We start from the raw sequence: 27687 nt of genomic DNA on the forward strand, positions 1-27687 counted from the left end.
AACTGGATGACGTCATCTGACAACAAATTGGAAATAAACAACGTTTTCGTCGCCGAAGAAAGAAAATGACAATTAGTAATCATGTAAAAAGGGAACAAAAATCATGGAAAATTGCGCTAGTAACGAAAGACGAAGGAAATCCGTTGACGAAATGAAGAGAAGAAGTTAAGCAACGTAAACTATTTAAGAAACCACAACTAATCTCCCAAGCAATATGAAGAAGAGAGTGGTGGAAGTGCGGGAACTCGCGCCTGCCGTGGCAGCACTCGCCGTAGCGGTGTTTATCCAGTCTGCCACCGGGAGTTCTGGGGGATCGGGATCTTCTTCACCGACTAGAGAAACTATCAGTAACATGACAACTGGCAACGCTTCAAGTGAAGAGTATGTTGAACGTAGAGAAATACATGCCCATGCCCCCAAAGTGGTCATCTTTATATTTGGATGCTGTCTGTTTGGCGGTAAGTTTTTATTTCACATTTTCATTGCTTGACTGTTAAAAACGTTAGGCCTAGGCTATAGTCGTGTTGTTGTTAGTTAGGTCTCATTAGATGTTTGTTAGAAATGGAGTCTAACGACAGTAACGTTCAGACGTTAGATCTAATTTAGTTTCTAACGTTATATGTTAGTAGATTATAGATAGGGCCAAGACTAAGTTAAACCTAACGTTACACTCCATTTCGTAATTGCCTGATCTGTGATCAGTCTGACTGTGAGGTGATGATGATTAGCAACTTCGCACAAAATAGCGCATGTCAAGCAAGCCTTCTGGTCTCAACCTTATTTTATTTTAGGCATTAATTACCATGGCATTCAGACTATCATTTGCCACTGACACATCTAGATCTATTGGACTAACTTTAGGAGGTTAACATCTACTATAGATAGACTTCTAAACTAAAATAGAATCTACAGTTAATCTCAGACAACTCAAAAAGGTCCCAATATTTTGCTGTTTACCACCAGTAGGCCTAGGAAAATATAGAAAAAATTAAACTTTGTGCAGTCGAGAATCCCTTTAGTTTGTTAGTATTATTATTATTATTCGTTATTATTATTTATGTTTTATATTTTTCTGTTATATTTTTTATTGATTTTACTAAACTATTATTATTTTCATCATCATGGTCATAACTATATTATCTTCATTATAATTATAATTTTTATACAGTATCATCATAAAGAGTAAAAAAAAGATTATGCTTTCCTTTCTTCAAATAATAACGGATATTTGTTTGAAGAGCTATATTATGTTTTCTACAGCCATCTCAAGATCCATCTTGAAGAAGCTCCCGATCCCCTACACCGTGATCTTGCTGGTCTTGGGCGCCATCTTGGGCGTGGTCGCATCTAACGTCCCCCTGGTCGAGGAACACACCAAGGACATCGCCAACATGGACCCCCACGTCCTACTGCAAATCTTCCTCCCGATCCTTATCTTTGAGTCCGCCTTTGCCATGGATGTCCACACTTTCATGAGGTCCTTCTTACAGGTATATAGGGTGTATAAAAATTTGAAACTTTTTTCTGTTTCAATAAATCTTATTTTACTTCAACAACTCAAAATCATGCAATTTCCATCAAGATACATCAAAATACATCAAAAGTCAGCATTGAAGATCAGGGGCGGTATTCTGAAAGCTCAATTAGCGGTCAATTAGCGCTCAATTTGCATTTTGGTATTCTGAAAAGTCACTTAAGTGCCCCTTTCCTTATTTGGCAGGGTTGCGTTGCGCGCACTTGCAGCAGTACGCGTTATGACCGCGCGAAGACTTAATTGAGTAGTTACGAGACTTTTGGTATTCTGAAAAGTCTCTTAGCGCTCAATTAGCGGACTTTCCAGTGGAGAAAGATAATGGTGATAAGAGGTCCATTAAGTCTCATTTTCTCTTGCTAAATTTGGCTTTCATTTCGTATAAATATCATCAAATCGGTTTAATACTGCGACCAAAATTAGGAGGAAGCAAGAGAATAAAGGAGAAAGGTATAAAAATGGAATAAATGGAAAGAAGGTGGTATATAAAGGGTGTCCAAACTTGGCGGACATTTAAACAATATGTTTCAGGCTTAAATTTGTTCAAAAATATTCACAATTTATATAAGTAAAATAAGGAATGGGGACTATATTTGGTAATAAAGAAATTAGAAAAGAGGGAAAAAGAAAACAGAAATTGTGTACTTATAGGGGAAATATGACTATTATTTTTCTATATTTTCTTTTATTATTAGCATCATAAAGTGTTTTTTGCACATTATTTTGACAATAATGAGATTGCCAAATCACAATAGATGCAGCAATGTTCAGGGGGAATCAAACCTTGTTTCCGACAATGAAAAAATAAGCATTGACCCCTTTGGTACAAAAGAAAAACGATGCCATCGTTTTCCCCACCTATAACATCTTAAATACCATAACATTTGTACATCCAATTTCAATAAAATTTCGGCTTTTTAAAAACAATTATGCTTGTTTGATTTTGTAAATCCATTTATTCAAATCAGCATTTTGTTGAAGAAGATTTCTCATGAAAATGAAAAGTATGTTATTTTTAAAATAAGTAGGAATTAAGTTAAAGAAGAACCCCCCCCCCATCATGACCCCGAGACAGAGGCAAATAAAATATTGTAAAAAAAAAAAAAAAAAAAAAAAAAGCTACAAATGGATTCAAATAAGTGGATGTGAAAATCAGAACGCGTTCGAAAAAAAGAGAAAATCACAAAGGTACAATCAATGAGAGAAAGGGAAAAGACAACAGTTAGCTTCAACAACATAATGAACCTCTAATCTCCGATGCAAATGCTTTTAGCATTGTTTTTCAGCAAAAATTCTTTGTATCAATATCGTGGTGCAGTGCACCTGCAGCAGCCGGGCGCTGCGCTGCAAGCCAGCAAAGTGAAGAGACACTACGCGCTGGGAGAAAATTTTACGTTGTAAGAGCGCATTTGATTGGCTAATTCGGCTCAGTAGGGGCGTGGCCTAAAGGGAGTTAATTGAGCGCTAATAGAGTTTTCAGAATACGAATTTGGAGGTACATTAGCGCTCCATTAAATGGGTAACTTATGAGGAAACTTAAGTGGAAACTTACGAGACTTTTCAGAATACCCCCCCAGTATTTCATAGAATACTTTTATCAATGATTCTCTGTGCAATTTTTATGTACGGTAAATGATTTCAATTGACTACTGTATGTATTTTATACCATGTATATTGAAACAGATCTTTAAAGCATGTGTAATTCAGTTTTTACTGCTAGACATGAATTGAATTGGATTGAATTATTTATTGTAAGCTCTGCTGAGGTTTTGAAGCTCGAGAAGGCGATCAAAATTGTGCTTCGAACACCACCACCAGCACTAATACTGAACATGAAATCGCCCAATGGCCCATAAACTCGATAGAGGTTTCAATTGTACCATGGTAGAAAAACTATGAACTCTGCATTTTATTGTACATGATTATGCTTATTGCATCGTGTACACTTTAGGAAAAATAAAATTTTCGAAAAGGGCGCTAACAGGGAAGCATAATAATACAAAAAATCTGCATAATCTATTTTGTAACGTGGTATACATCTGAAACCTCTTGAGAATACGGGTCAATGGGTGCGTGGAAATAACCATTTATTGTCATATTTTTTCAAATTCTGTAGGTGTGCATCCTGGCCTTGCTTGGTCTGGTCGTAGCAGCAGTCCTGACAGCTGTACTGGCGATGAACCTCTTCAACTACGACTGGAACTTTAGTGAATCCATGATGTTTGGTGCTATCATGAGTGCTACCGATCCTGTGGCCGTGGTAGCCCTTCTTAAAGACCTTGGTACGTTGTAATCTTAAAACTCGCAGAGATTCAATTTGATAGCCATAATGGCATTCTTCTCACCTATTTATATCAAGTTTGTGATGGTGTATTAATAGAAAGAACTTTAAATGAATCACTTCTTAATGAAGGCTTTTTTATGGTTACTGAAAAGAAACATTGAAGAATTTTTGTATAATGCTCTCACAGAACAAAAATGATTTCATATTTTCTTTAGTTGCTTGCGATCATAAGTGCATTCATCCAGCTTTGGACGATTGTTAAAGGCGAATCACATTTGAATAATGGTGGGGGACATCTTAATCTTCATTTCGTTTTATCAGAATGATTTCATTACTTGTACAAACACTCTCACCAAAGAGAAAAGATTGCATTCCCCTATGTTGACTGCATTTTCTTTCAAGTGCATTAAAACATCTTAGGGCAATTATTGAATGTGAATCTCTTCTGAATGATTGCCAGGCCATAAAAATCTTCGATTCATTTTCAAGACATTACTGCATGCTGTCATACGTATATTCCTACTGATAAGAAATTATAGCATGTCTTTGTATATTGAATTACAGGTGCATCCAAACAGCTTGGGACTATTATTGAAGGCGAATCACTTTTGAATGACGGCTGTGCCATCGTTATCTTCAACGTGTTCATGAAGATTGTCTTCTTCCCTCACCTAGCATCGTCAGGTATATAATACTACTTCTACTACTACTACTAATAATAATTATAATGATAATAATAATACTACTAATAATACTACCAATAATAATAATAATGATATTGAAAATAATACTACTAATAAAAAGTACATGTAAGTAATAGTGAAGAAAATGATATTGATAATAATAATAACAAAAAAATATAAATAAAAAAGAAAATAATTGTAAAAATAAAATAATGATAATAGAAATAATGGTGAGAATAGAATTTTCCCCTGAAATTCCCATAGGGTCCGTGTAAACTAATAAAATGTAGCAGATTTTGGCCGGTGAGCTCAAAAAGTAGCCCTGGAAAATTTCCTATGAATTTTTTTGCCTACCTAATCACAAAACCAATTCTTGATATTTCAGTCGGCCAGAACGTTCTGTACTTCATGCAAGTCGCCATCGCCGGACCGCTGTTTGGTTATGCCGTCGCAAAGTTGACCGTCTTCTGGCTCTCACACATCTTCAACGATGCCCTGGTCGAGATCACCATCACCCTGGCTGCCACCTATCTCACATACTACATAGGCGATGTCTGGCTCAAGGTCTCTGGTGTCCTAGCCGTGGTCGTCCTCGGTCTCATCGTCAATGCTGAGAAGACCTCCATTAGTCCAGAGGTTGAAGTCTTCTTGCACAGGTAAGTTTACCCTTATCAGGAAGAGTGTTTCATGACGCAACTTGTCTGTGATTTGCAATGACTATTTGTTATGAGCTACTGAAATACTTGCACTTGATTGGCTCAGAGCAATTTAGTTTGTGAAATTTTGGTAACCTCCATTAGTCCAGAGGTTGAAGTCTTCTCGCACAGGTACGTGTACCCTACTCAGGGTGAGTGTTTATGAAGCACTGATTTTTGACTGACTCGATCAAAGCTTAAAAAATCCTTGCATCTGATTGGCTCAGAGCAAGTTTGTTAGTGAAAATCGCTGACTATTTGCTACATGAAACTCTCCCCAGGGTTAACTCTAATCATGGGAGCATTCCTTGAAACAATAAGGAAGTGGTTTTCACTGACTATTTGTTATAAGCTACTGAAATTGTCACATCTGATTGGTTCACAACAGTTCATGACTACGTTGACAGGTTTATTTAAAGATGGTTACTTTGACTCATTAGTCTCACCTTCAGCTATGATTGGAGAGACAATATATATTCATTAATCATCTTGTTTTATTCAATTAATTCATTACCCCTACAACTTTCACATCAGCATTAGATATGAACTTGTTATCAAGTATTCCTCAACCTGCAGAATATTTTTGAGTGAATGTTTGGGAGATGCTTGCTATGGCCTTATGAGGCACATGCCGTGCAATACAAAGAGTCATGATTCTTCGAATCAATTGAAATGACCTTTACATGACCTTGTGATGTAAATCTGATCCGCACTTGATATGAACACGTTATCAATCCTTCCCCAAAACACCAGAATTTTTTCAATGAAGGTATACTAAATAACTGGTACTTATCCCCTTATTTAGATTTTCATAGATTTTGGGAAATGCTTGCTATGACCTTATGATGCCCATCAGATCCGTATTAGATATGAACATGTCGTCCGCTGAGAACCAGAAGGCCGCTATTGCAGATAACAAATGTTTCATTGAGAACCAGAAGGGCGCTATTACCATTGACTTTGTACAGCAAGAATGCCCTTCCGGCTCTCAACTGACAATTGTTATCAAGTGTTCCCCAAACTGCAGAATATCTTCAGTGATTGCATTGAAAAACAATGACTAACCATCAAACATTTTGTTTCCCCAGGTTTTGGGAGATGCTCGCTTATCTAGCCAACACCCTAATCTTTATGATGGTGGGTGTGGTCGTTACCCAGAAGGCCCTGGTCAGCGTAGATAGTATGGACTGGTTTTACCTCATCATTCTCTATCTAGCAATCAATATCATCAGGTAGGATTCGAGTAAAGATGAATTCTATTACGTATAATCGGGCTCCCACAGTCTGATTTGATTTGATTTGATTTGATTTTATTCGTCAAGAATATCACAGGAGATTACAATGAAATTGGAGAATACCTTGACAGGATAGCCCATGAAAGCCGAAAGGCTTATTTCCATTGGGGTCCTATAGTTAGTATAAAACATTAACATATTTTAACAAAAAGTATAAACTACGACAAGTACTGGAATATGGTAAAAAATGAAATAAAATACATACATATCCATCTGTCAAATGATATGCAAACATCTGAGGCAAACAACAATCCTCCTAATATATGAAACAAGATTATATTTTAACATACCCTACATTATCTACAATACTAGAGACCAACTGTACAAAATGTGTGATTTTTACTGGTAATACTGCTGTTCATGGAAAATCCTGGAATATGCTGGAAAAATTTGTGGTCATGGAAAGTCAGGGAAAAGTCAGGGAATATTTTGAAAAGTCATGGAATTGCATTTACCCCTTGGCTATTGCAGCTTTCCAGTTTGTCGTGTCTTGCAGCTCTCATCCTCTGTGATCATACTTTGCTATTATAATCGGTGTTCATGATTCCCATTTTTCCCAGTTTTGTGACATCCCAAACTCTACATAGCTCCTGGGACGTCACAGGAAGTCATGGAAAGCAGTAATTTAGTCACGGAATTCTGTTTTCAAATTTCTGTGGGAACCCTGATAATGTTCGGCTAAATACAGAGAAAAAAGGCAGAACATATTCATAATTTGCTTGTGAGCAGTCACCCTCCATTAAAGCTTCATTGAAATATCAATATATTTATTTACTATTCATATTGACTATTCATATACCACTGCAATTTCATGCTCATTGAATGGTATTATATTTATATTCACTGATGAAGTGGCAGCTCAAGCGAAAGCCGGAGTAATAATAGTTGCGCTTTGTATCCTCTGAAAAAAAGCTCCATATGAATCCAGCTCTCATTATTATTAATCTTCATACACATTCACTGAATATTCATACACCACTGGAAATTAATTTCCATTGGATATCAATGAATATTCATACATCATTGAATAAACATACTCATTGCATATCAATATATTCATATTCATTGACTATTCGATCATGTTCACTCAAAGTTCATACTCACTGAATATTGATATGTTCATAACTAAATTTTCATCATCTTTGAATAGCAATATATTAATTGAATATTCATACACATTGAATAATCATACTCATTGCAAATCCACATATTAATATTCATTGAATATTCATACACCATTGAATAATCATACTCACTGCTTATCAATATGTTCATATTCATTGATTATTCATGCTCATTGATTATCAATGTATTCTTATTTATTCATACAATATTCATTCCCATTCATTGAATATTTACACACATTACAGGGGCATGACGATCAGCCTCTTCAGTCCGATCCTGTCAAGGATCGGCTATGGTCTGACCTGGCGCAACGCCGTCATCATGACTTGGGGCGGTCTCCGGGGCGCCGTGGGTCTGGCCCTGGCTCTTGTGGTCGAGAACCTTGCTGGGGACAACGTGATCGGGAGCAAGTTTCTCTTCCATACAGCCGGCATTGTGGTATTGACCCTCGTCATCAACGCCACCACCATACAGACTCTACTGAAGATGCTAGGTGAGATATCAAGGGGATTTTTTTTTTCTTTGATAATTAGTTATGAAAGTTTTTTACATTAACTTTCAAGAATATTACTTTTCAGTTCTTTTAATTATGCCATGGGTGATGTGCACATCGATTTCCGTCGCACATGCAACAGCTGAGAACATAAGGGTAGGTAATTAAAACTTTCATAAAAACAAGAAAAAGTATGTTCCAAATTTGGTGTAAGTAATGATTGCCCTTAATCTTTTATTGGGTTGTAAAAATGCTTATATAGACCTTGTACACCACGCCGCCGTCTAAGAGGTTGAAACCATTGCCTTTCATCTGTTGGGGATCTGTAGCTGGTGCATCTCTGACAATTCCATTCACGTGCATTCCTCTATCTACTGTGGGAGGATGTTATGAGCTATGACATAAGCATAAAGTCTTTATTACTATTACTACCACTATTACAAATGCTCCCTCTGCTGTTTTGATGATATCAAAAACGTAATCAATGCTAATACCAATATTTTAGAGTGATCATTTTTTTCCTCTTGGCATGAACATATTTCTGGTATTTTCTATACAAAGGCATGAGTGACATATCCATCCCGAAGCGCCTGGCCATGGCCGGAGCGGTGAGACGCATCCACGAGGGCCAGAACCGAACCTTTAACATGCTGAAGGCGGACCGCTTCCTTGCCGATGCCGACTGGGACATCGCGACGGCTGCTTGCGAGATCGTTGACCCATATAGCACCAAGGCTGGTGATGATGTAGGTAGAACATATCAGACCTGGTGGGTGTTTCATAACGCTGTTCGTAAGTTAAGAAGGACTGGTGGTCCTTTCTTACGCGTTAAATGATTACCAATGAATATCATTTATCACAAGAAAGGATATCAGTCATTTTTAAAGTCTCTCTTAACTTACGAACAGCTTTATGAAACGGCCCCCAGAATGGGTAGGTTTTCATAAAGCTGTTCACATGTTACGAGGGACTTTACGAACAAGTGGTGATCCTTTCTAGGCGCTAAATCAACAGCAGTGACAATCCCAATTGTGGGTATCATTTACCACAAAAGAAACACCAGTCGTTCGTAAAGTTGCTCTTATGAGCAGTTTTATGAAATACCTACAGGATCAATTTGATTACTGTGATTGTTGTGGGGACATCGTGGCCTAGTGGTTCTGACACTCGGTCTCTCAAGAGGATCTTGGGTTTGAATCCCAGTGATGGTGTGTGTTCCTTCAGCAAGAAATTTACCCTCGTTGTGTGCACTCAACCCAGGTGAGGTAAATGGATACCTAGCAGGATCAATATCCTTGAATGCACTGAGCGCTGGAAGGCAGGATAATAATAATATGCGCCTCAGAATAGATTATTTATAGATAGATAGATAAATGGTATTTATTATGACAAAATTCAATTAGCAGCCAAAGCCTGACTTACATGAATTTGTACAGAGTAGAATTTCAGTATACAAACAGATAAACAAACAGTATAAAAACAAAACAACAACAACGTATATCAATGTATAATAATGGGAAGGGGATACAAAGAGAAACTTATACAAAGGAAGAAGTAATGTCAGAAAGAAGAATGGGAAAAGATTAGGAGTAGACTTAAGTTATATAGAGCATTTTAACATATTAAACATTTTTAACATAAATATATATTTGAGCAATATTGAAAGAATACCAATAGATATCCGTGTAATTTCTCACTTTGTAAAGAGTGGATTGTATGAAAATAATACTTGCTTTTTTAAAGAAAACAGAAACTATTAAATAGGGGTAAATCGAAAGAGAGGAATGTGTATTTCGTACAAAAGATTTCTAGATAAAACAGTAATCTGGGTTGGGATTATTCTCGGTATGTGTTTTGCAAAATGCCTATCATTATTGTGATTGTTTGTATAGGACACCCCTGTTGATGAACTGATGTTCGGAGAGAGGAAGAGCATGTGTCCGGGTTGCAAGTCCATGGTGCCCAACGAACCGTCACATAAAGAATTCGCCGACATGATGGAAGAAGCCAGGCTTAGGATGCTCAAGGCAGAAAAGGTAATGCATTCCAAACAGATTTAACTCAATGGTTTTAAATATCTTAATTTTCTCCTCATTTTCAAGTGAAACAGAGATTAATTTCTCCCTGAACATGTGGAAGTAGCATACTTTGATACAATATGCTTCAGTCAAGTTGGCCCCTATTGTCAAATCTGTAAAAAATGAAATATTGTATAATTAAAAAAATAGAGAACAAAAGAAAAAGTGAGTGATGGACATCATCGACTGTCTCACTTGCATGTCTCTGAGTTGTGCATATAACTGTTTGTGAAAAATAAGCGAAACTTTAAAATATAACTTTCTTAATTTACATCCGAATTTGGTGAAATTTTCAGCACTATGCTCCTTTGATTTTTCTCTATGTATTCAAATCAAAATTTTTCTGGAGTGGACTTGACCTTTAAAGACATGTTTGAATTGAACCCTATCATGGTTTTAAGTCTGTGGTATCATGGAGCTTTAAATCAAACCACTATGCCTAGGCATAAACGGTGGTATTCTGATGGCCATGGTTTGGTTAAACCTGGGTTAACTTAGACCACACTTTTATGGAGTGCCAGTTGTCAACCCATTTGCTAATTCAAAATTATTCTTATCCTGCTAAAAAATGTTTTGAAAAATTAATTGAGTCAGGAAAATGCAGAATTATAATGAATTTAATGAACCAATTGGTACTGTTTATTGTAATTGCCATGAATCTGGAAGAAATATTATGAAGACCAGCATTATATTCCATATCATAGAATTGTGGTTTTGAAAATGTAGTTTAAACTAGGGTTCAAACCTGGTGGGTGTTTCATAAAGCTGTTCGTAAGTTAAGAGCGACTTTAAGAACGACTGGTGATCCTTTCTTACGCGCAAATCCCTCGCCAATGAAGATTTTTGTGTATATTATTTACCCCAAGAAAGGATCACCAGTCGTTCTTAAAGTCGCTCTTAACGTACGAACAGCTTTATCAAACGGCCCCCAGGTTTGATTATCAGAATAGATGTGTTCAAGCTGACAGTTTGTCCCATTTTCTTTTTCTTGATAATTACTGAACTGTTCGCTGAATTGACTCCAACATGGGTCATATATAGGAGTGGTAATGACCTGATTAGTTTTGGGGGTATCATTGACAAAGATCAATGTGAGGATTTATTTGTTTTACTAACCTATCACAGATCAGCTACTTGAAGTAGTTTGAGCATGTCACACATGTATGCCGACAAGGGAGGCCATGCAATGTCTTAATAATTTCTTCTTTATGTTGTAATTACCAGACACATGTTTGCAAATTTGAGGATTTGTCTATTTTTAACGTATCTGAGATCTGTTATTATAATTGCAAGAATTAGATACATGTTGCCAAATTGAGGATATATCTTTTTTTAACTCGTTCCAGATCTGTTATTTGCAAGATTCATGTTGTCAATTGGAGGATCATACTATTTTAAGCTTAATTATTACAGATTTGTTATCATAATGTTGCCAACATGCAGATTTGTCTGTTTTATACCTATCACAGATCAGCTACTGGAAGCGTTGTGATCACTGTATGCCAGTATTGCCAATTTGAGGATTTATCTATTTTTATACTTATCACAGATCAGCTACTGGAAGCAGTTTGAGCACGGTATGCTGGCCAGGGAGGCAGTACGTCTCCTTGTACAGCATGCCGAGGTTGCGGCTGACCAGAAGGACCAGTTTATCTTGGTGGATGACCTCAAGAAGTCCTGGCAGGTCAAAGGCATCTATCCTTGGCTGGTGAGAAAAGGCAATGGCCCGTATCCTAAAGTCGGGTTTAATTCAAACTCTGGTCTAAAGTTGTGGTTTAACTATGGTTAGCCAATTGTAACATAAATGTCTATCAGTAGAGGTTCAATGAATGAGCTCATTTGACTCTCAAATCATTCTTTTACTGTGTGTGAAGGATTACTGAGATAGCTGTCTTCACCATAAAAATTATGAAAGAGCACAGTAAACATAAGAAAATACGATGTAAACAGAATTTTTATACTTTCGACTTCCCATAATTTAAGCAGAGTTAGTCTATGGCCTAAGTTGAGCCAGACGTCAGAATACAGGCCTGTAAGATTTAAGCTTAAATTCATTAAAATCTCTCATTTCGAACATACCCAGGCTGGCCGCTTACTCGATTTGTTTACTATATTGGCATGGAGGAATTTCACATTTGTAAGGAGACAAATCAAAATACGAATCAGAATCTTTTCGTATTCAAGAAGCATATTGTATTTTTCCTGTTTCTTACCAGAAACGCAAACTTGAAGACCTGATCAGCGAGAAGAAGATCGCCGCCATCCCCATGCCAAAGCACAAAGTAGGCAAGCTCATGTACAAGGTGTGCCACCACATGGCTTTCGAGGTCACCATCAACATCGCCATCATCCTCAACATCGTCCCCATCATCATGGAGTTCATCATCCAGGATGAGTTGGATGCGCCCGCCCCCACGGCGGCGCCCGGGGCAACCGTGAGCTCGGAGCCGACCACCTTTGAGAAGATCGACGAAGCCCTCAGGATCTCAAACTTTGTCTTCTTTTGCATCTACGCCATAGAAGCTTTGGTCAAAGTGAGTCTTTAGCCACTATAGGAAACACATGAGGGCGACATTCAATTTCGTCCTCACGACAACTCAAATCGCCCCTAAAATGTCCCCTAAATGCATGCTTTGGGGCCATATTCTTTCCAGAGTTGCCCTAAGATCTGTCACAAACACCTTTTGATGCATAATTCCTTGTCGCCCCCAAGGAATGAGTAGCCCTTAAAATGAATGACATAACCCTTAAAATTCCGCAATCGCCCCAATGTAGAGAAAAACAGTCCCTAAAAATGAAAATAATTTCATACGCTGGTCCCATAGGCCTGTATTATGAACACGGGTTTAATTTAAACTCGTGTTTATTAAACTACAGATAGTCAATCATTACAGCTAGATTTAATTTGTCAGCTTATTTGATACTCGGATCATTCATAACTGACTGGGAATAATTATTGAAATAATCTGTTGGTACATGAATTTATTCATGTATCCATTTATCTATCAATTCATTAACCCATATATTTATCAGGGTTTTCTTATGCAATTTTTCATTGAAACCTAGGTCTCGGTCGTCACTAAATTGTAAGCCACTGGAACAAGTTTGATGCGTTCATCCTTGTTATGGTTTTGGTCGATATCATCATTTCATTCATTTATTCATTCCTTCATCTATTGATTCATTAACCTGTATATTTATCAGCTTTTTTTGCATTTCTTCATCGAAACCGATAAATTCTAGCTCTTGGTCGCCACTGCATTGTCAGCCACTGGAACAAGTTTGATGCGCTCATACTTGTCGTGGCTGTGGTCGATGTCATCATTTCTTAAAGGAGAATGAAACCCTTGAAACCAGCTGAATCCATATCAAAGAGAAAAATCAAAGAAACATATTGTTGAAAGTTTGAGGAAGATTGAATGAATAATAAGAAAGTTATGAGCATTCGAATATTGAGATCACTAGTGCCATGTAGATCCTCCCAACGGCAATGCGACCAAGATCTGTGATATCACACACGTACAACTCCCTCATTACTTTAGTACTTATTTCACTTATATTCTCACTTTTATAGAGTCTATCACAAGGTTAGGTGTTTTCTTTATGAGATGACAAGTACAGAGGTTTCACAACATTATATCATTGATGAATCGTTTGTCATATGATTAGAATGAGCAAAAAGAGATGTTTTGGGGTATATTTTCAGTGTCCGAATGGGAGAGTTGTACGTGTGTGACATCACAGATCTTGGTCGCATTGCCAATGGGAGGATCTCCATAGCATTAGTGATCTCGACATTCAAATGCTCATAACTCTTTTATTGCTAGTCCTATTTTACTCAAAGTTTTGTTGATCTTATTCTTTGATTTTTCTGCTTTCACAAAAGCTAACTTGCTCCAAGAGTTTCATTCTCCTTTAAATTCTCTCTTCTATTAATTCATTAACTGTACATTTATCAGCTTTTTTTGGCATTTCTTCATCGAAACCGATAGATTCTAGCTCTTGGTCGCCACTACATTTTGAGCCACTGGAACAAGTTTTGATGCGTGGCCCTGGTTGATATCATCAATATATTAATAAATTAATTTATTCATACATTCATCTATTCATTCATTAAATCATCTGTCTATTAATCAGTTCATTAATCTGCATTAAAACCAACAGATTCTAGGTCTCGGTCCCCACTACATTGTGAGCCACTGGAACAAGTTTGATGCGTTTAACCTTGTCTTGGCCCTGGTTGATATCAATATATTCATTAATTAAGTAATTTATTCATTAAATCATCTATATATTAATCAGTTCATTTATATGCATTAAAACCAACAGATTCTAGGTCTCAGTCCCCACTACATTGTGAGCCACTGGAACAAGTTTGATGCGTTTATCCTTGTTATGGCTCTGGTTGATATCATCTATATATTCATTTATTAAGTTATTTATTCATATATTCATTCATTAAATCATCTGTATATTAAAATCTGCATTAAAACCACCAGATTCTAGGTCTTGGTCCTCACTACATTGTGAGCCACTGGAACAAGTTTGATGCGTTTATCCTTGTTGTGGCCTTGGTTGATGTCATCATTATATTGATTGATTAAGTAATTTATTCATATATTCATTCATTCATTAAATCATCTGTATATTAATCAGTTTATTAATCTGCATTAAAACCAACAGATTCTAGGTCTCGGTCCCCACTACATTGTGAGCCACTGGAACAAGTTTGATGCGTTCATCCTCGTCGTGGCCCTGGTCGACATCATCATCGCAGAGACCCTGATGGAGGGCACCGTCACCATCGCCATCAATGTCTCCACCCTCAAGGTCGTCAAGCTATTCCGACTTCTTCGAGGCCTCAGGATGCTCAGGCTTACCAAGGTATAGCAGTGTTACTTCACTTTACTTTACTTTACAGTTGAGGTTCTTGTAACAGCAGAAAATAAAATATTCACAAAACTTACACAGAATTATAAAAGCTGTAAATAGATGATATCTGCCAGACGATTTTCAGAAAAAAATACAGAATAATGAGCTAAATCATAAAATCAAGTGTTTTGAGCATGGTGTTAGGTGTTTGGTGTTAAGTGTTAAATCAGACAAAGAGACGTAGGGTTACCAAGATATGGTGTTTGGTGTTGACTAAATGTTCTAAAATCAATTATTGAAAGTTTGGAATTTATTGCTGGTTTGCTTTTCGCTATGAAAGAAATATTGATTTTCTTCCGATGAAATTGATTACTGCAGATTTTCAGTTGATTTTTGTCTCACCTGCATAGCAGAGTGAGACTATAGGCGCCGCTTTTCCGACGGCGGCGGCGACGGCGGCGGCGACGGCGGCGACGGCGGCGTCAACACCAAATCTTAACCTGAGGTTAAGTTTTTGAAATGACAGCATAACTTAGAAAATATATGGACCTAGTTCATGAAACTTATACATAAGGTTAATCAAGTATCACTGAACATCCTGCATGAGTTTCACGTCACATGACCAAGGTCAAAGGTCATTTAGGGTCAATGAACTTTGGCCGAATTGGGGGTATCTGTTGAATTACCATCATAACTTTGAAAGTTTATGGATCTTATTCATGAAACTTGGACATAATAGTAATCAAGTATTACTGAACATCCTGTGCAAGTTTCAGGTCACATGATCAAGGTCAAAGGTCATTTAGGGTCAATGAACTTTGGCCACGTTGGGGGTATTTGTTGAATTGCCATCATATCTCTATAAGTGTATTGGTCTAGTTCATAAAACGTGGAAATAAGAGTAACCAAGTATCACTGAACATCTTGTGCGAGTTATAGTAGTTTTCAAAATCAGCACTGCTGCTATATTGAATCGCGTGATGCAGGTGAGACGGCCAGAGGCATTCCACTTGTTGCAAAATAACTTCCGTGCAACATCCCCTTACACTTTAGGTCCTTGGTTTAGACGAATAACAAAATTGAAATATTTTCATTGTTACATTTGGGAATCCCTATTCTGTAGGCCCTGATCCCTCGGCTTATCGCGGTGGTTAACGGACGCATCAACAAACAGCTCAGTCTTGGCTACGATGTTGGAAAGGGCTACATCATCGGCGAGGAGGAAGTCGGCAAGATCATTGATCACATGGTCGACAACAAGAAGATCCTTCGAGAACTCAAACACATCTCAGAGACAGGAAGACTACAGGTGGTCAAGGAATTAGGTATGGTTGACTAGTTTATATTTACTTGGCCTACAAGCTAAATAGCAATTAGTCAAAATGGTTTGTAGACAACTGGTTTGAGGAAATAAGATTAGACCATGTGGGATGAGACCCAATGGAAAGTAGACAAAGTTGGATCAAGTGGCTATTAAGTGGAAGCGCCGTGGTGTAGCGGTTCTGACTCTCGCCTTGTAATCAGAGGGTCGTGTGTTCGAATCCCACCATGGCCTAGCGTCCTTTGGCAAGGCGTCAATCCACAATTTGCCACTCTCCACCCAGGTGTTAAATGGGTATCCGGTAGGATGCGAAAAGCCTATGTGGTATGCCTAGCAATTGAGTCTTGGAACTCTTGTTGGAATGCTCCCCAGGGAGTGGAGAAGGTGCATACATTGTATGCGGGCATGCAAGGATCCGATGACCGGGGTAATAATATATCTGTAAAGCGCTTAGAGACGTCGTTCCGATGTGTTAAGCGCTATATAAATGCAGATTATTTTTATTATTATTAAACAGCTTGTTTGTTATACTCCCTCCTATAGTTAATAACATTTCTTGTCTGAAAAATGCACATGCAGGTTTGGTGGAAATACACTCATTTCAGTTTCCTCTACTAAACTTATGGTCTGAGTCTTTGTTCGAGAAAGTTGTGGATCCGATTTGCATTTTTTATTTTTATTCAAGTGTCTTCTACTGGAATGTGTCATTTAATATCCACCAGGTCTTCTACAGAGAGATCACCCTGGCATTGCCGTCTCAGTCAAGACCCGTCAGGCAATCCGCACCGTTCTCAACCACTCTCGTGAGACCATCCATGAACTACAGGGGGCAGGCTTGCTGGATGAGACTGAAGCTCACAAACTGGAGAAGGTTAGCGACTGATATGTTGTTTTCATGTGGTCTTTTCTATCAAAACCCCATTGACAGATATTATTTCTGCTCTCCGACTATTTAAAAACATAATGTGATTTCTTAAAAGAAACCTTTTGCCTTTCTTATATATTTACATACTTTGACATCCGTTAAAGCTTATGACAATACTTATAACATTTTGAGGATTCAATTTTAAAATGCATTATACTGTAGAATATGCTTAGAGTAAAGTGGGTCATATTCTAAACCAAATCCTTGTTATTAGTAGAGTAAGATTAAACATAAATACCAGTTCTTTGATATCAGTTCAAACAGAACCCAATAAAATGACTACCCAAGTGTCTGTATGTAATGATTCTGGAAGAAAATATGATTGTTGAGAAATAGATAAATATACATGGCATTCCAGTTGTCAGGTCTTTTTCCAAGCAATAATAAAACACTTCCCCATGATCTGCAGTGTTGTCAATTCCAACTTATATTTTTATGATTTCACAGAGTTTGGTTTCTGAAAATAAACAAGATCTAGCTCTACGATGACGTGGTGACAATTAACCTTGATTTGAACAACTTTCTCATGAAATCATTGTTTGTAGCAACTACAAGTACTTAGCTTTAACAAAGAAAAGTGGTAACACTATCAGAATTGGAACTTATTATTGAATTTCCTGTTCAAATATCTCATTTTTGACAAATCAAAATCCAGACCGTTGAGATCAAGATGAAGAGATTGATGAACGCTCCTTCCAGTATTCCTCCACCCCCTCCCGAGAACCTCCTGAAGAACGTATCGTGGCTAGCTGGAGATGAGAAACTCATCAATTTTATCAAGGTGAGATATGGGCCCTGTTTCATAAAACCCTCTTTGATTGGTTCTCGCTGACAAAATTGCTGTTAGCCAATCAACTGCAGGGAATTTTGTTGTATGCATGTATTCTCTTTGGTGCCCCCAATTTGCTTTCTCTGGCTTCTTTCATTCTGTGTTTCTACAAAATCTTGTTTTGCCTGTCTTTTAATGGTTAAACAAAGATATTGGATTGACTTGATTTAAGTTAAATATCATTGCTTCATTAAACTTTCAGAATAATAGAGAAAAAAAGCCAACATATAACTTTGATATTGCTTTATCAAGCAAAACAGAAATACATTGATCAACATTGCGCTGCCCTCAACCCAGGTGAAAGGATCAAGTACCTGGCAGGATTAATTCCTTTAATGCAAAAAGCAGCAGAAAAAGCAGCTGGAGCTAAAGCCAGGGTGATATATAAATGTAGTACAGTATTGAATAGGCAACCAGATAATGAACGCTTTACCAATGCTATATGTTATTCTGTCTTAAACCAGGCCCGTGCCAGCCTTCTTCACTTCGACTATGGTGAGGTGATCGTGAGAGAGGGTGACGAATCGGACTGTCTCTTCCTTATTGTATCGGGACTTGTTAAGGTAAGTAGAAAACAAAATTGGCAAAAAATATTTTGCTATGTCCGCTCCCCTCTCAAAAGCCTGCTTTTCGTGGGGTGCACAAATGTTTAAATGACAAAGAATGGCAAAGTCCAACATTTGCATTTTAATGTGTGCGAAACGTCTGTTAAAGGTGCATGTGGAAGCTAAATTGTTCGCAGGAGTTTCTTCTTGTTATGGAGTATATTTTAAAATATCAAAAACTCGAATTTAATTATCTCTCCCTCATTCCCCTTTGCTCTGTATTAATTCTTATCTATTTTCATATTAATATATACCCTAATTGTCTTGTTCTCTTTCTCTCTGTCTCTTCCTGACATTGCTTCTCTTACACACATTTCTCCTCAGGACAATGTTTTCTCTCAAGTGCTGCTAGCATCAGCCAAAATATGACCGTTTTATGCTTTATGAAACACCCACCTGATCTAGATATATGATAACATAGTGATAATTAACCATAATTTGATAAATTTTCTCATGAAGTAATTGTTTGCTGCAACTACTTTCTTTTACCTTTTTGTTAAAAGGGGAATCCTACCCAAATAAAAACTTGTTTATGTAAGGAAAAGAAAAATCACACAAGGTGATAGGTGAAAGTTTGAACAATATTGGACAAACAACAAGAAAGTTATGAATTTTTAAAAGTTGTAAATATTGGTAATCACTATACCAATGGAGACTTCAAATTGGCCGCATGTGTGATGTCATAGTGATGTAAGGCAAGGACTACTCTTCCATGTACTCCAATACATATTCTGGCTAAAATGTCATTTTTCCCAAAAGTTTTATTTCAAATTATATTTTTCTTTCATGAGGACATAAACAATATACTACTTGGGTTATATTTAGATTACTGCCCCAGGGGAATGGGTACTTAGAAGAAAACTACAAATCCCTGATAATTAAGTACATGGCCTATGGGAAAGTTGTCCTTGCCCCTAGCCATAATTTACTTACCCAGTTGCCAATTTGAAATCTACATAGTATTAGTGATCTCAATTTTAAAGCAGCTGTAACTTTCTTATTGCTTGTCCGATTTCTTTCAAACTTTCATCATTCTGTTAAATTTTTTTCTTCTTCCAAACACAACATTTTATGGCCAAGGCTGGATTCCCCTTTAACATTTTTCTCCTTGACCTATCACCCTCGTAAATTTCCTTTCACTGTTTCTTTCTTTATTTCTTTCTTTCTTTCAATTCCTTCTTTCTGTATTTCTTTCTTTCTTTCTTTCTTTCAGCTGTATGGCTGTAGCGCATTCTTGGACCATGACAACCCCCCAGTCACTACGGGTTCTGATGACAATGAGGTCTTTGAGGATTACCTTACCGTAGGTAACGTCATAGGTGAGATGGGTGTCCTCACCAAGAAGCCTCGCAATGCAACCGTCGTCTGTGAAACAACTGTACAGGTATGTATGATAATAATAATTATAATCATAATTGGACCTATCTAGCCCTTTTTCCAGAGGATATAAAAGTATGTGCTATTATACAGGTATATATTATATAACGATAATTATTGGATTTATGTATTGCCTTTTCCAGAGGATGCAAAATTTAAGTGCTGTGTTAGTCATAATAATAATAAAAATATTCCAGTTGCCAAAAGCATTTAATATATTGGAACAATGTATCTTAGCACTTTGCAGATATATCAATACTGGGGGTATGGAATTCTCGCTTGTTTGCTCTCAATGTATGTATTTTCTCTACTCCCCTCACATCAAGCATGCTAAATTTATTATATTGATGTGTTTACAGATGCTTTTTGAATAGGTCAAGTGAAGTAATGTTCCGTAGAGAATTAATGGCTTTATATTAAATGAAATTGAAGCCCGTCTTTTTGCTGGATTTGTGAATGACTTAAGAAGGAATAGTTGAACAGAACACGGAGAGTATGTTGTTCTTTGTTGTTAAGAGTGAAGAGATGTGAGAAAGAAGTTCAATACATGATACATTTAAAGGTGAGACATGGGCTACTGAATTTGCCTCCAGACGATGATGTAGATCTTGAGCACTGTTATACATATAGTGCGTGCTAAGAAGTTCAATATACCATAATATAAGTGTCCATAGATTTCAAATTTCTCGCTTACATTTATATTTCAACAAGGCCGCGGGCCGAGTTGAAATATAAATGCACAAGAGATTTCAAAATTTATGTATATGAATGATATTGTATATTGAACGACAATAAGCATGTACTATGTGTTATATAAGATAGGAACACTTTGTCGTGTTTACATTGCAGGGACCCCTTAGCACATACTTTCGCCTATTGCATGCGCGTAGAAACGCCCTTAGTTGCGCGCACAAGGGCATTGCGCAAGGGCGTTTCTGCACCGATATGGGGTGCGCGGAAGTGTGGTGCTAAGGGCGTTCCTGCACCGACACAATGACTTCTGACTTGAAATCGTATCAAAATATATCACCCTATGAGCTTTTGTACACAAGCTACCATGCAGAAATTGCTGGTATATGCCACGATCGTGGCCATATACCAGATTACGTAATTACAAGTAGAGCTTAGTTGACCAATCAGAAGCCTTCTGTCATACAACCCATCTTATATATAAAACTAGGATATCATCATGATCATTAAAGTACAATTAGACCAAGCAGCAATTCATCTATCAGTCTGTGACTCTCTTTTCATAGGTTTATTTCATCACTGCGGACGACATGAATATGGCTATTGATACATTCACTCTCTACCCATCCTTGGAGTACCGTCTTTGGCGCGTGGTGTCTATTAGAATTGCCACCCCACTCATCATGGAGCAGATGGCTTATCAGGTATGCAGTGAAATACAAAATATTGTAAATTTTTTTTCATTCAAGAAGAATATGAAGGATTTATTTATCTCCAAAATACTGTAAATTATGTTTTTTTTCATAATTCAGTTTTAATTGATAAAATAATTATACAACAACAATAGAGAAAAAAATTTCATGGAATATCACACATAGCATTACAATATAAAAAAAAATTGAATAAAAAAGAAAAAAAGGAATAAAGGAGCGACATGAATTTCGTCACAAAAAATATTATAATCTAATTATAATTAATGGCTCAGAATAGGATATTAGAAATATTAGATGAATAAGAGCCAATATTAGTATCTGGCTCACCCATGAAAAAAATGGCTTGTCAGGTATGCAATGATTATATCCCCCGAGTCAGAGCCAATATTGCACAAAGCAAAGATAAGTGCAATATTTGCCATAGCGGGTAGAGTACATTCAAACCTTTCTTAGCGGAAAACCTGTCTATATAGCCAACTTCTCCACATTGGCCACCATTTTTGTTTCCCTTCACTCTTAATCAGATCAAACAATGCAAGGAGATGGTGACTTTTATCATATGAAAATAAATCCATTTCATCATATTATAAAACAAATAATCCACCAAACTTAGTTTGGCGTTAACAAGTTATCTACCCTTTGTGATGTTGGAACAGTCAAAATCCATTCCTTTATCTAAATGATTTATTTATCAAACAAGAATCCATGTCATAAATAAAATAATGCACTCTACTCAGTCCATCATCAGTAGTTTATCTGATCTCTGTAACTTTCAAACAGTCAAAAGCCATAAGTTACGAAAGTACCATCAGTTGGAAAATCCATGTTAATACCCTTGCATTACTTCAGATCAATTAATGCCCTCATTTGATTGCATAGTTTGTTACTAATGACCAATGAGCTGGTCTTGCCATTAACTATTTTTCACACCGGGTTAGAATCAGGAAAAAGTGACATTATCTAGTATCCTATGTAACTTTGAAACTGTCCAAAAACCCACTCTGTGTTGCATTGAGGGTTCAAACCGTTCTAAAGTTTCCATAAGGCAGAAAGTCCTTATTAATGCCCCTGTATGAAACAAGGGCAATTTTTTGGTACTAACGACCAATAAGCTCATCTTTCCATTAATTACCGTTTCATACCGGGCTGACATAACATCTGGATCATAGCAAACTTGTTTATTCTAATGCCTTGGCAAAATGATGTTTTTTAAGGATGTGGATCCTCATTATTTGATCTCAAAACCATGACAGGTCAATAGAATTAGGCAATAGTACCAGTATTGGTCATGTGATAAATTCCAGCCAATCATTATAATAATTATCGTTTCACACAGGGCTGGACTCAGGAAAAAGTGAAATTACATCTGGAACGTGGCTACCTGGTTGATCTCGCAGAGTATCGTTATCAATTCAATATCGATGCATCCATGGACGATATCATACTTATCAATGTAAGCTATTCCATTTCTTGTAAATTAATAATGGTTTGGATATTCTGATATCATATAGTTATCAAGTGAATGCAAGCTATATTATGTCTTGTATTGGATAATGGTGTGGATAATCTGGTTTCATACTGAACATTCTAACGCCTAGGGTTGGAAGTGTGAAATTGAATACAAGAAACAGAATTCTGTTTCTTGTAAGGGGCAAGGGGTGGTTGCCCCCCCCCCCCGAAATTTTGAAAACCTACATTTTTTCTTCTGAAAATGTTCATGAAATTCACTGAAAGTGTGCATGAAATCCTTTGATTTCAAAAATGCCAAAGTGCCCACAAGAGAAGCTCGCTCGCTCGCTTTCCCCACCTCAATTGCTTTCTAGTTTCTTTGAAAATTTTTTACGTTATGCCCCCCCCCCCCCCGAGGAAAAATAAAAAAATTTGTGTACGGCCATGAAGTTATTAATGTTTATATGCAAGCAACCAGAAGACTGAAGGCTTCAGGTCATCTCCAAGGGACCTTGTAGTGAAAATGAGAGCCTTTCCAAAGGGCTTTTGTGCACCAAGAGGGAAAAGAACCGGGGTCACCGGATTGCAAAACTATGGCTCTACTGACTGAGCTAACGCACCTTGGAATATCATTAAGGGTGTGGATTTATAGAGAGCACACACTTTCTAAAGATGCTCATTTTGCTTGCCCATAGCTAGTTCTCTTGTTCAAAAAGAATAATATATATACATGTGGGGATCCCAAACTTGTTCACAATTGATTGCGAAGTTCTTGCAATGCCATATTGGATTTATTTGTTACTTTCTATTGTATATTGTAGGGCAAGGCATACAACGCTCACACACGCGAAGAAATCCAAAGTCCATGTCTCATCCCTCGCTCGGTTCACAAGCTGACGTTCCAGTACAATGCTGAGGAAGAGCCACGCCTTTTCGTGGTGCGGAACGATGAATACAACGGACCGGTCATGGACGGGAGGCTAGATATAGACAGCAAAGGGTCTCTGGTAAGTATGTTATTATTGAAAGTTTGGAATAAAAAATACTCTTACTTGTACTTTTCCTTCCTCTGAAGTGTGGAGTTCAGTGGAATGCCACAATTAGGTGAGATTATGATGCTTCTGTAGTTAGTCCACCTTTCCCGTCAATGTTTGCCAGACGTGGTGAATTTTTAAAATATACCACAGACAGAGACGACACATAGAGGAGGAAGAGAAAGGCACTATAAAAGAGGGAAAAGGATGGAGGTAAAAAAGATCAGAGGGTTAACATCCTGAGTCAGTCAGTCGGCAAGCCCTGAAAAAGTAGCTTCTTTTATCCAAGTGATATTCATGACTAGAGGGTTTTTGCATTGTTAATGAGCTTGGTGCGGAAACACCTCTTTTTATTCGGCCATTGCTGCTCTAAATATTGACCAAATTTCATGCAACAAAAGTTGTTAGTTTTTAACTTAATTTCTGTTTGAGCCCAAATGATTTTTAAATCATAATAAAGCTGAAGATCTAAGCTTTGATATGATATAATTTTGATAAGAAGAGGTATTTTAGATGGGTCAGCAGCCAGCTTTTCATAGGCCAAGTACATTTAGCAGCTCAAAAACAAGAATACTGCCCTCTGATTGGTCATAGAGACCACACACACACGCAAATTCCAATGTTCCCCACACTGGGCCTCTGCAAGGTCACACTCACCATGTGGCAATCTCTTCAAATTACCCACGCCTATTGTTTTGAAAACATTATTCAGCCAATCAGAACACTGGATTTTATGTTACTCAGAAATTTCAGAAATTTTGTCTGCATCTTGATGAAAAAAGCTGGCTGCTGTCCCATCTAAAAGATGCCACATATCAAGAGTGACATTGTAAGAAAGTATAGAGTCTGAGCTTTCTGATGATATAAATAATGTTTGTGCCTAAATAATCAATATTACTTAAGGAGAAAGTGGTTAAATTCTTTGAGAAAGAAAGTCTCGCAATTCACGAGATTTTGCAGGGACATGAATTCAGCCACGAGAGGACTTGGATAAATCTTGCTCATTAACACAAGGGCTTGCAGACTGACTGCAGGTGAAATGGCATTTGCTTCTGCGACACTTGCTCCGGGCTTAATTTTGTCTAAGATTTAGGGTTAGGGATGCAAGAGGGTTTTTTTTGTTAGGTCTAGGGTAGGGTATAGTGTTTAACCTAGAGTTAAAGTTGGTAATTCGATTACTGTGTGGAATTTAGAGCGGAGCAGTTGTCGCCAGAGAAAATGTCATGGAACCCATCCTTAAAGTCTGCTATGATAGAGTCAGGAAGGTTGCGGTTCTCAGCGCAATGACCAAGATCAAGGCATTGTTCCAAAAAGACATTACAAGAAGCAGGGAGATGAAGAGAGTTCTCATCCTCAAGGGTACACAGCCCCACTTTCTCTTTCTGTGGTGTTGCAGCATCACACAATTGCTTACGTTTTAGCGTAACAGCAAAGATGTAGCTGCAGCCTCTACCTAGATTGTAGTTGAGGGTAAAGTTGTGTTTACCTTTAGAAACAGCTTTGTGAATGAAACTCCACCCTCATGTATGCTTTGGAGTCTCTGGGGAGAATCTCTCCTCTCCTGGCAACATTCATGATCAGGGATGTAAGTCTTCCCTAATTTTATGGAATTCTGGATTTTTCAGAAGTTTGGAAATATTTAAAGATTTTTTTATGTGACATCATTATTATGCATTGTTACATTATTCACCTTTATTTTTTAGTTGCCTGAGCGCGATCACACACCACAGTACAGCACGCCTGAAACTAATTACACTCTTTGAAAAAGAAATTGAAAACAAAAAAAAATCAGCCGATTTGTAACGGTCCCTCCCATCATTTGTTATTTCAAGTTGGTGGGGGGGGGGGGGGGGGCTAACCACTTATGTACCTGCATGATTCATCCATACATTTAAGGGCTCTATGTTAACAATATTTCACAGCAGCTACCAGGGATGTAGTTGAGGCCGTGTTTTGCCAACCTTGGCCTAGGCCTTGGTTAAGGTTACGTGCACAAAGTCTATGGGAGAAGATTTTCCCCAGCGGCCTCGACCTCGTCTACCTGCCTAAGGCCTCTGAGATTTTATGAAGCCCTTGTGAAGTTAGCACTTACCCTTAATCTGCCTGTCCCCTTACAGATTACCGTCAAAGAAATAACATCCAACATGTGCCTGCAACACGCTGCTGAGCTGCGCCAGAAGAATTCACAGATCATGCTCTCCAGGAAGGGGAGTCAAGTGGCCAAGGATCAGGAGGACAACCACTCTGATGTGGAGCAGTCAGGCTTGGCTCCAGCGTCGCCAGTCCCAACCGCAACCGTACCCGTTCCTAAGAACTTCCTCCCCAATCTTGGTTTGTCCATGTCGAAGGAGAAGCTGAAGAATGGTAGAGGGGTCGAGAAGGCCCCCACGAAATCCCCACCACGCTCCGCTCGGGCTAGCACGTTCCCGCCCCTTGACCCGCATCAGGGGGAGCAAACGCTGGGACCGGAGGAAGAAGACCCCAAAGATTTCACCCCGAGGGTCAACGTTTAATCTCAACATTCTTAACTTAACAAATAGTTTCTGCAAACAAGTATTTGACAGAAGAATTGGAGTGCACATGAAATGTTTAAGATTGACAACTTAAAAAATGTTTTGTCTCAATTTTCGCAACCTAACAATCAGTGTACCCAAACAAGAATTCGGCAGAAGAATCAGAGAGCAACACAAATGTCTAATATTTCAAAAATTAAGATGTCTTAAAGAGATTTTTTAAATGAGAATTATATCCTATACATTCTTGTCGAAATTGGGTTCGAAACAAAGTTACTTGATGTCGTACTTAGTGGAAACAGAGGTGTTTCAAAATAAGCTCAAAATGATTATAATTGCTCCAATTTACTTGAAAGCTTTTCAGTCAACTAAGGTTTGAAAACTATATCAAATTGGCTATAAGGATAAGGTCACACCAACAGTATTTTGAGAAACATGTTTCTTGATTTTGAGATATTGAAGTCCCTCTTGTGAAATGCAATGGAATAACAAGATATGGCCTTGAATGTCTCGTACAACAACAAAAGCAATGTTCTTGAAATGTTAAGCTTATTCATAAGTAACAAAATGAACGATTACAGCCATGGTGTTTGTATTACTATTTATTGATAAAGGATTTTGAAGATATTCGGTTAATCGTGGTGAGATATGAAGATTCTTTCAGGTTATTATAGAAATAATGGGGAATCGTTGAAATAGATTTATTTTAGATATATTTTCAAAGAGTATAATGACAAAGTCTTAAGCTTGCTATATGTATTCCATTGATCATGTTGGCTGTACTGAAATAAAGGATTGATGAAAAAATGAAAAGTGCAGTGTGTGTAATTTGAATAAGAATAAGTAAGGAGATGCCTTCTAATGTTTTATCACAATAGCAGCAAAGGGTATCATTGAAGAAGCAATTTTCCCTTTTCTTGAAAGTTGTGGCTTTTGCCTATACCCTCCCATTTCCTTTTAATCACTGTTTGTTTATTATCGACAATGATTTGTTGGTAGTCTTGCATACAAAAATCTGCACCCAATATTAGTCTACAGCGCGTATCAAAAAAAAAGTTTACACTTGGAAAAATCCTGTAAAATCATACATTTGTAATATCCTGAAGATCTTTCCACATTTTAACATTGGTACAGATCCATTTAAGCAAATGACGATGTAACTGTCAAAATATTTC

General features: G+C 37.5%; 1 protein-coding gene across 1 annotated transcript; it reads left to right on the top strand.

Annotated features, from left to right (window-relative positions):
- Positions 1–8: 8 nt before the first annotated feature.
- Positions 9–27313, top strand: LOC129268158 (sodium/hydrogen exchanger 10-like). Its single transcript, XM_064104875.1, has 21 exons — positions 9–458; positions 1261–1490; positions 3648–3813; positions 4380–4499; positions 4884–5154; positions 6282–6425; positions 7859–8106; positions 8668–8852; positions 9999–10142; positions 11734–11892; positions 12401–12718; positions 14868–15068; positions 16180–16381; positions 17100–17248; positions 17958–18083; positions 18596–18694; positions 19950–20120; positions 21370–21507; positions 22853–22969; positions 23787–23972; positions 26117–27313. Exons 1-21 carry the CDS (start codon positions 215–217, stop codon positions 26510–26512), a joined length of 4014 nt encoding a protein of 1337 aa, XP_063960945.1. The 5' UTR covers positions 9–214; the 3' UTR covers positions 26513–27313.
- The last annotated feature ends 374 nt before the right edge of the window (positions 27314–27687 follow it).

The sequence above is a fragment of the Lytechinus pictus genome, chromosome 9 (assembly GCF_037042905.1).
Source record: "Lytechinus pictus isolate F3 Inbred chromosome 9, Lp3.0, whole genome shotgun sequence".
In the NCBI taxonomy this organism is placed as follows: Eukaryota; Metazoa; Echinodermata; class Echinoidea; order Temnopleuroida; family Toxopneustidae; genus Lytechinus; species Lytechinus pictus.

What these genes read in the sequence shown, in the direction of transcription:
- LOC129268158 (XM_064104875.1), top strand. Translation starts at nt 215, where the DNA reads ATGAAGAAGAGAGTGGTGGAAGTGCGGGAACTCGCGCCTGCCGTGGCA. An exon ending in CTAGCAATCAATATCATCAG is followed by an intron (nt 6,426 to 7,858) that starts GTAGGATTCGAG and finishes CACACATTACAG; the next exon opens with GGGCATGACGATCAGCCTCT. An exon ending in TAGACAGCAAAGGGTCTCTG is followed by an intron (nt 23,973 to 26,116) that starts GTAAGTATGTTA and finishes GTCCCCTTACAG; the next exon opens with ATTACCGTCAAAGAAATAAC.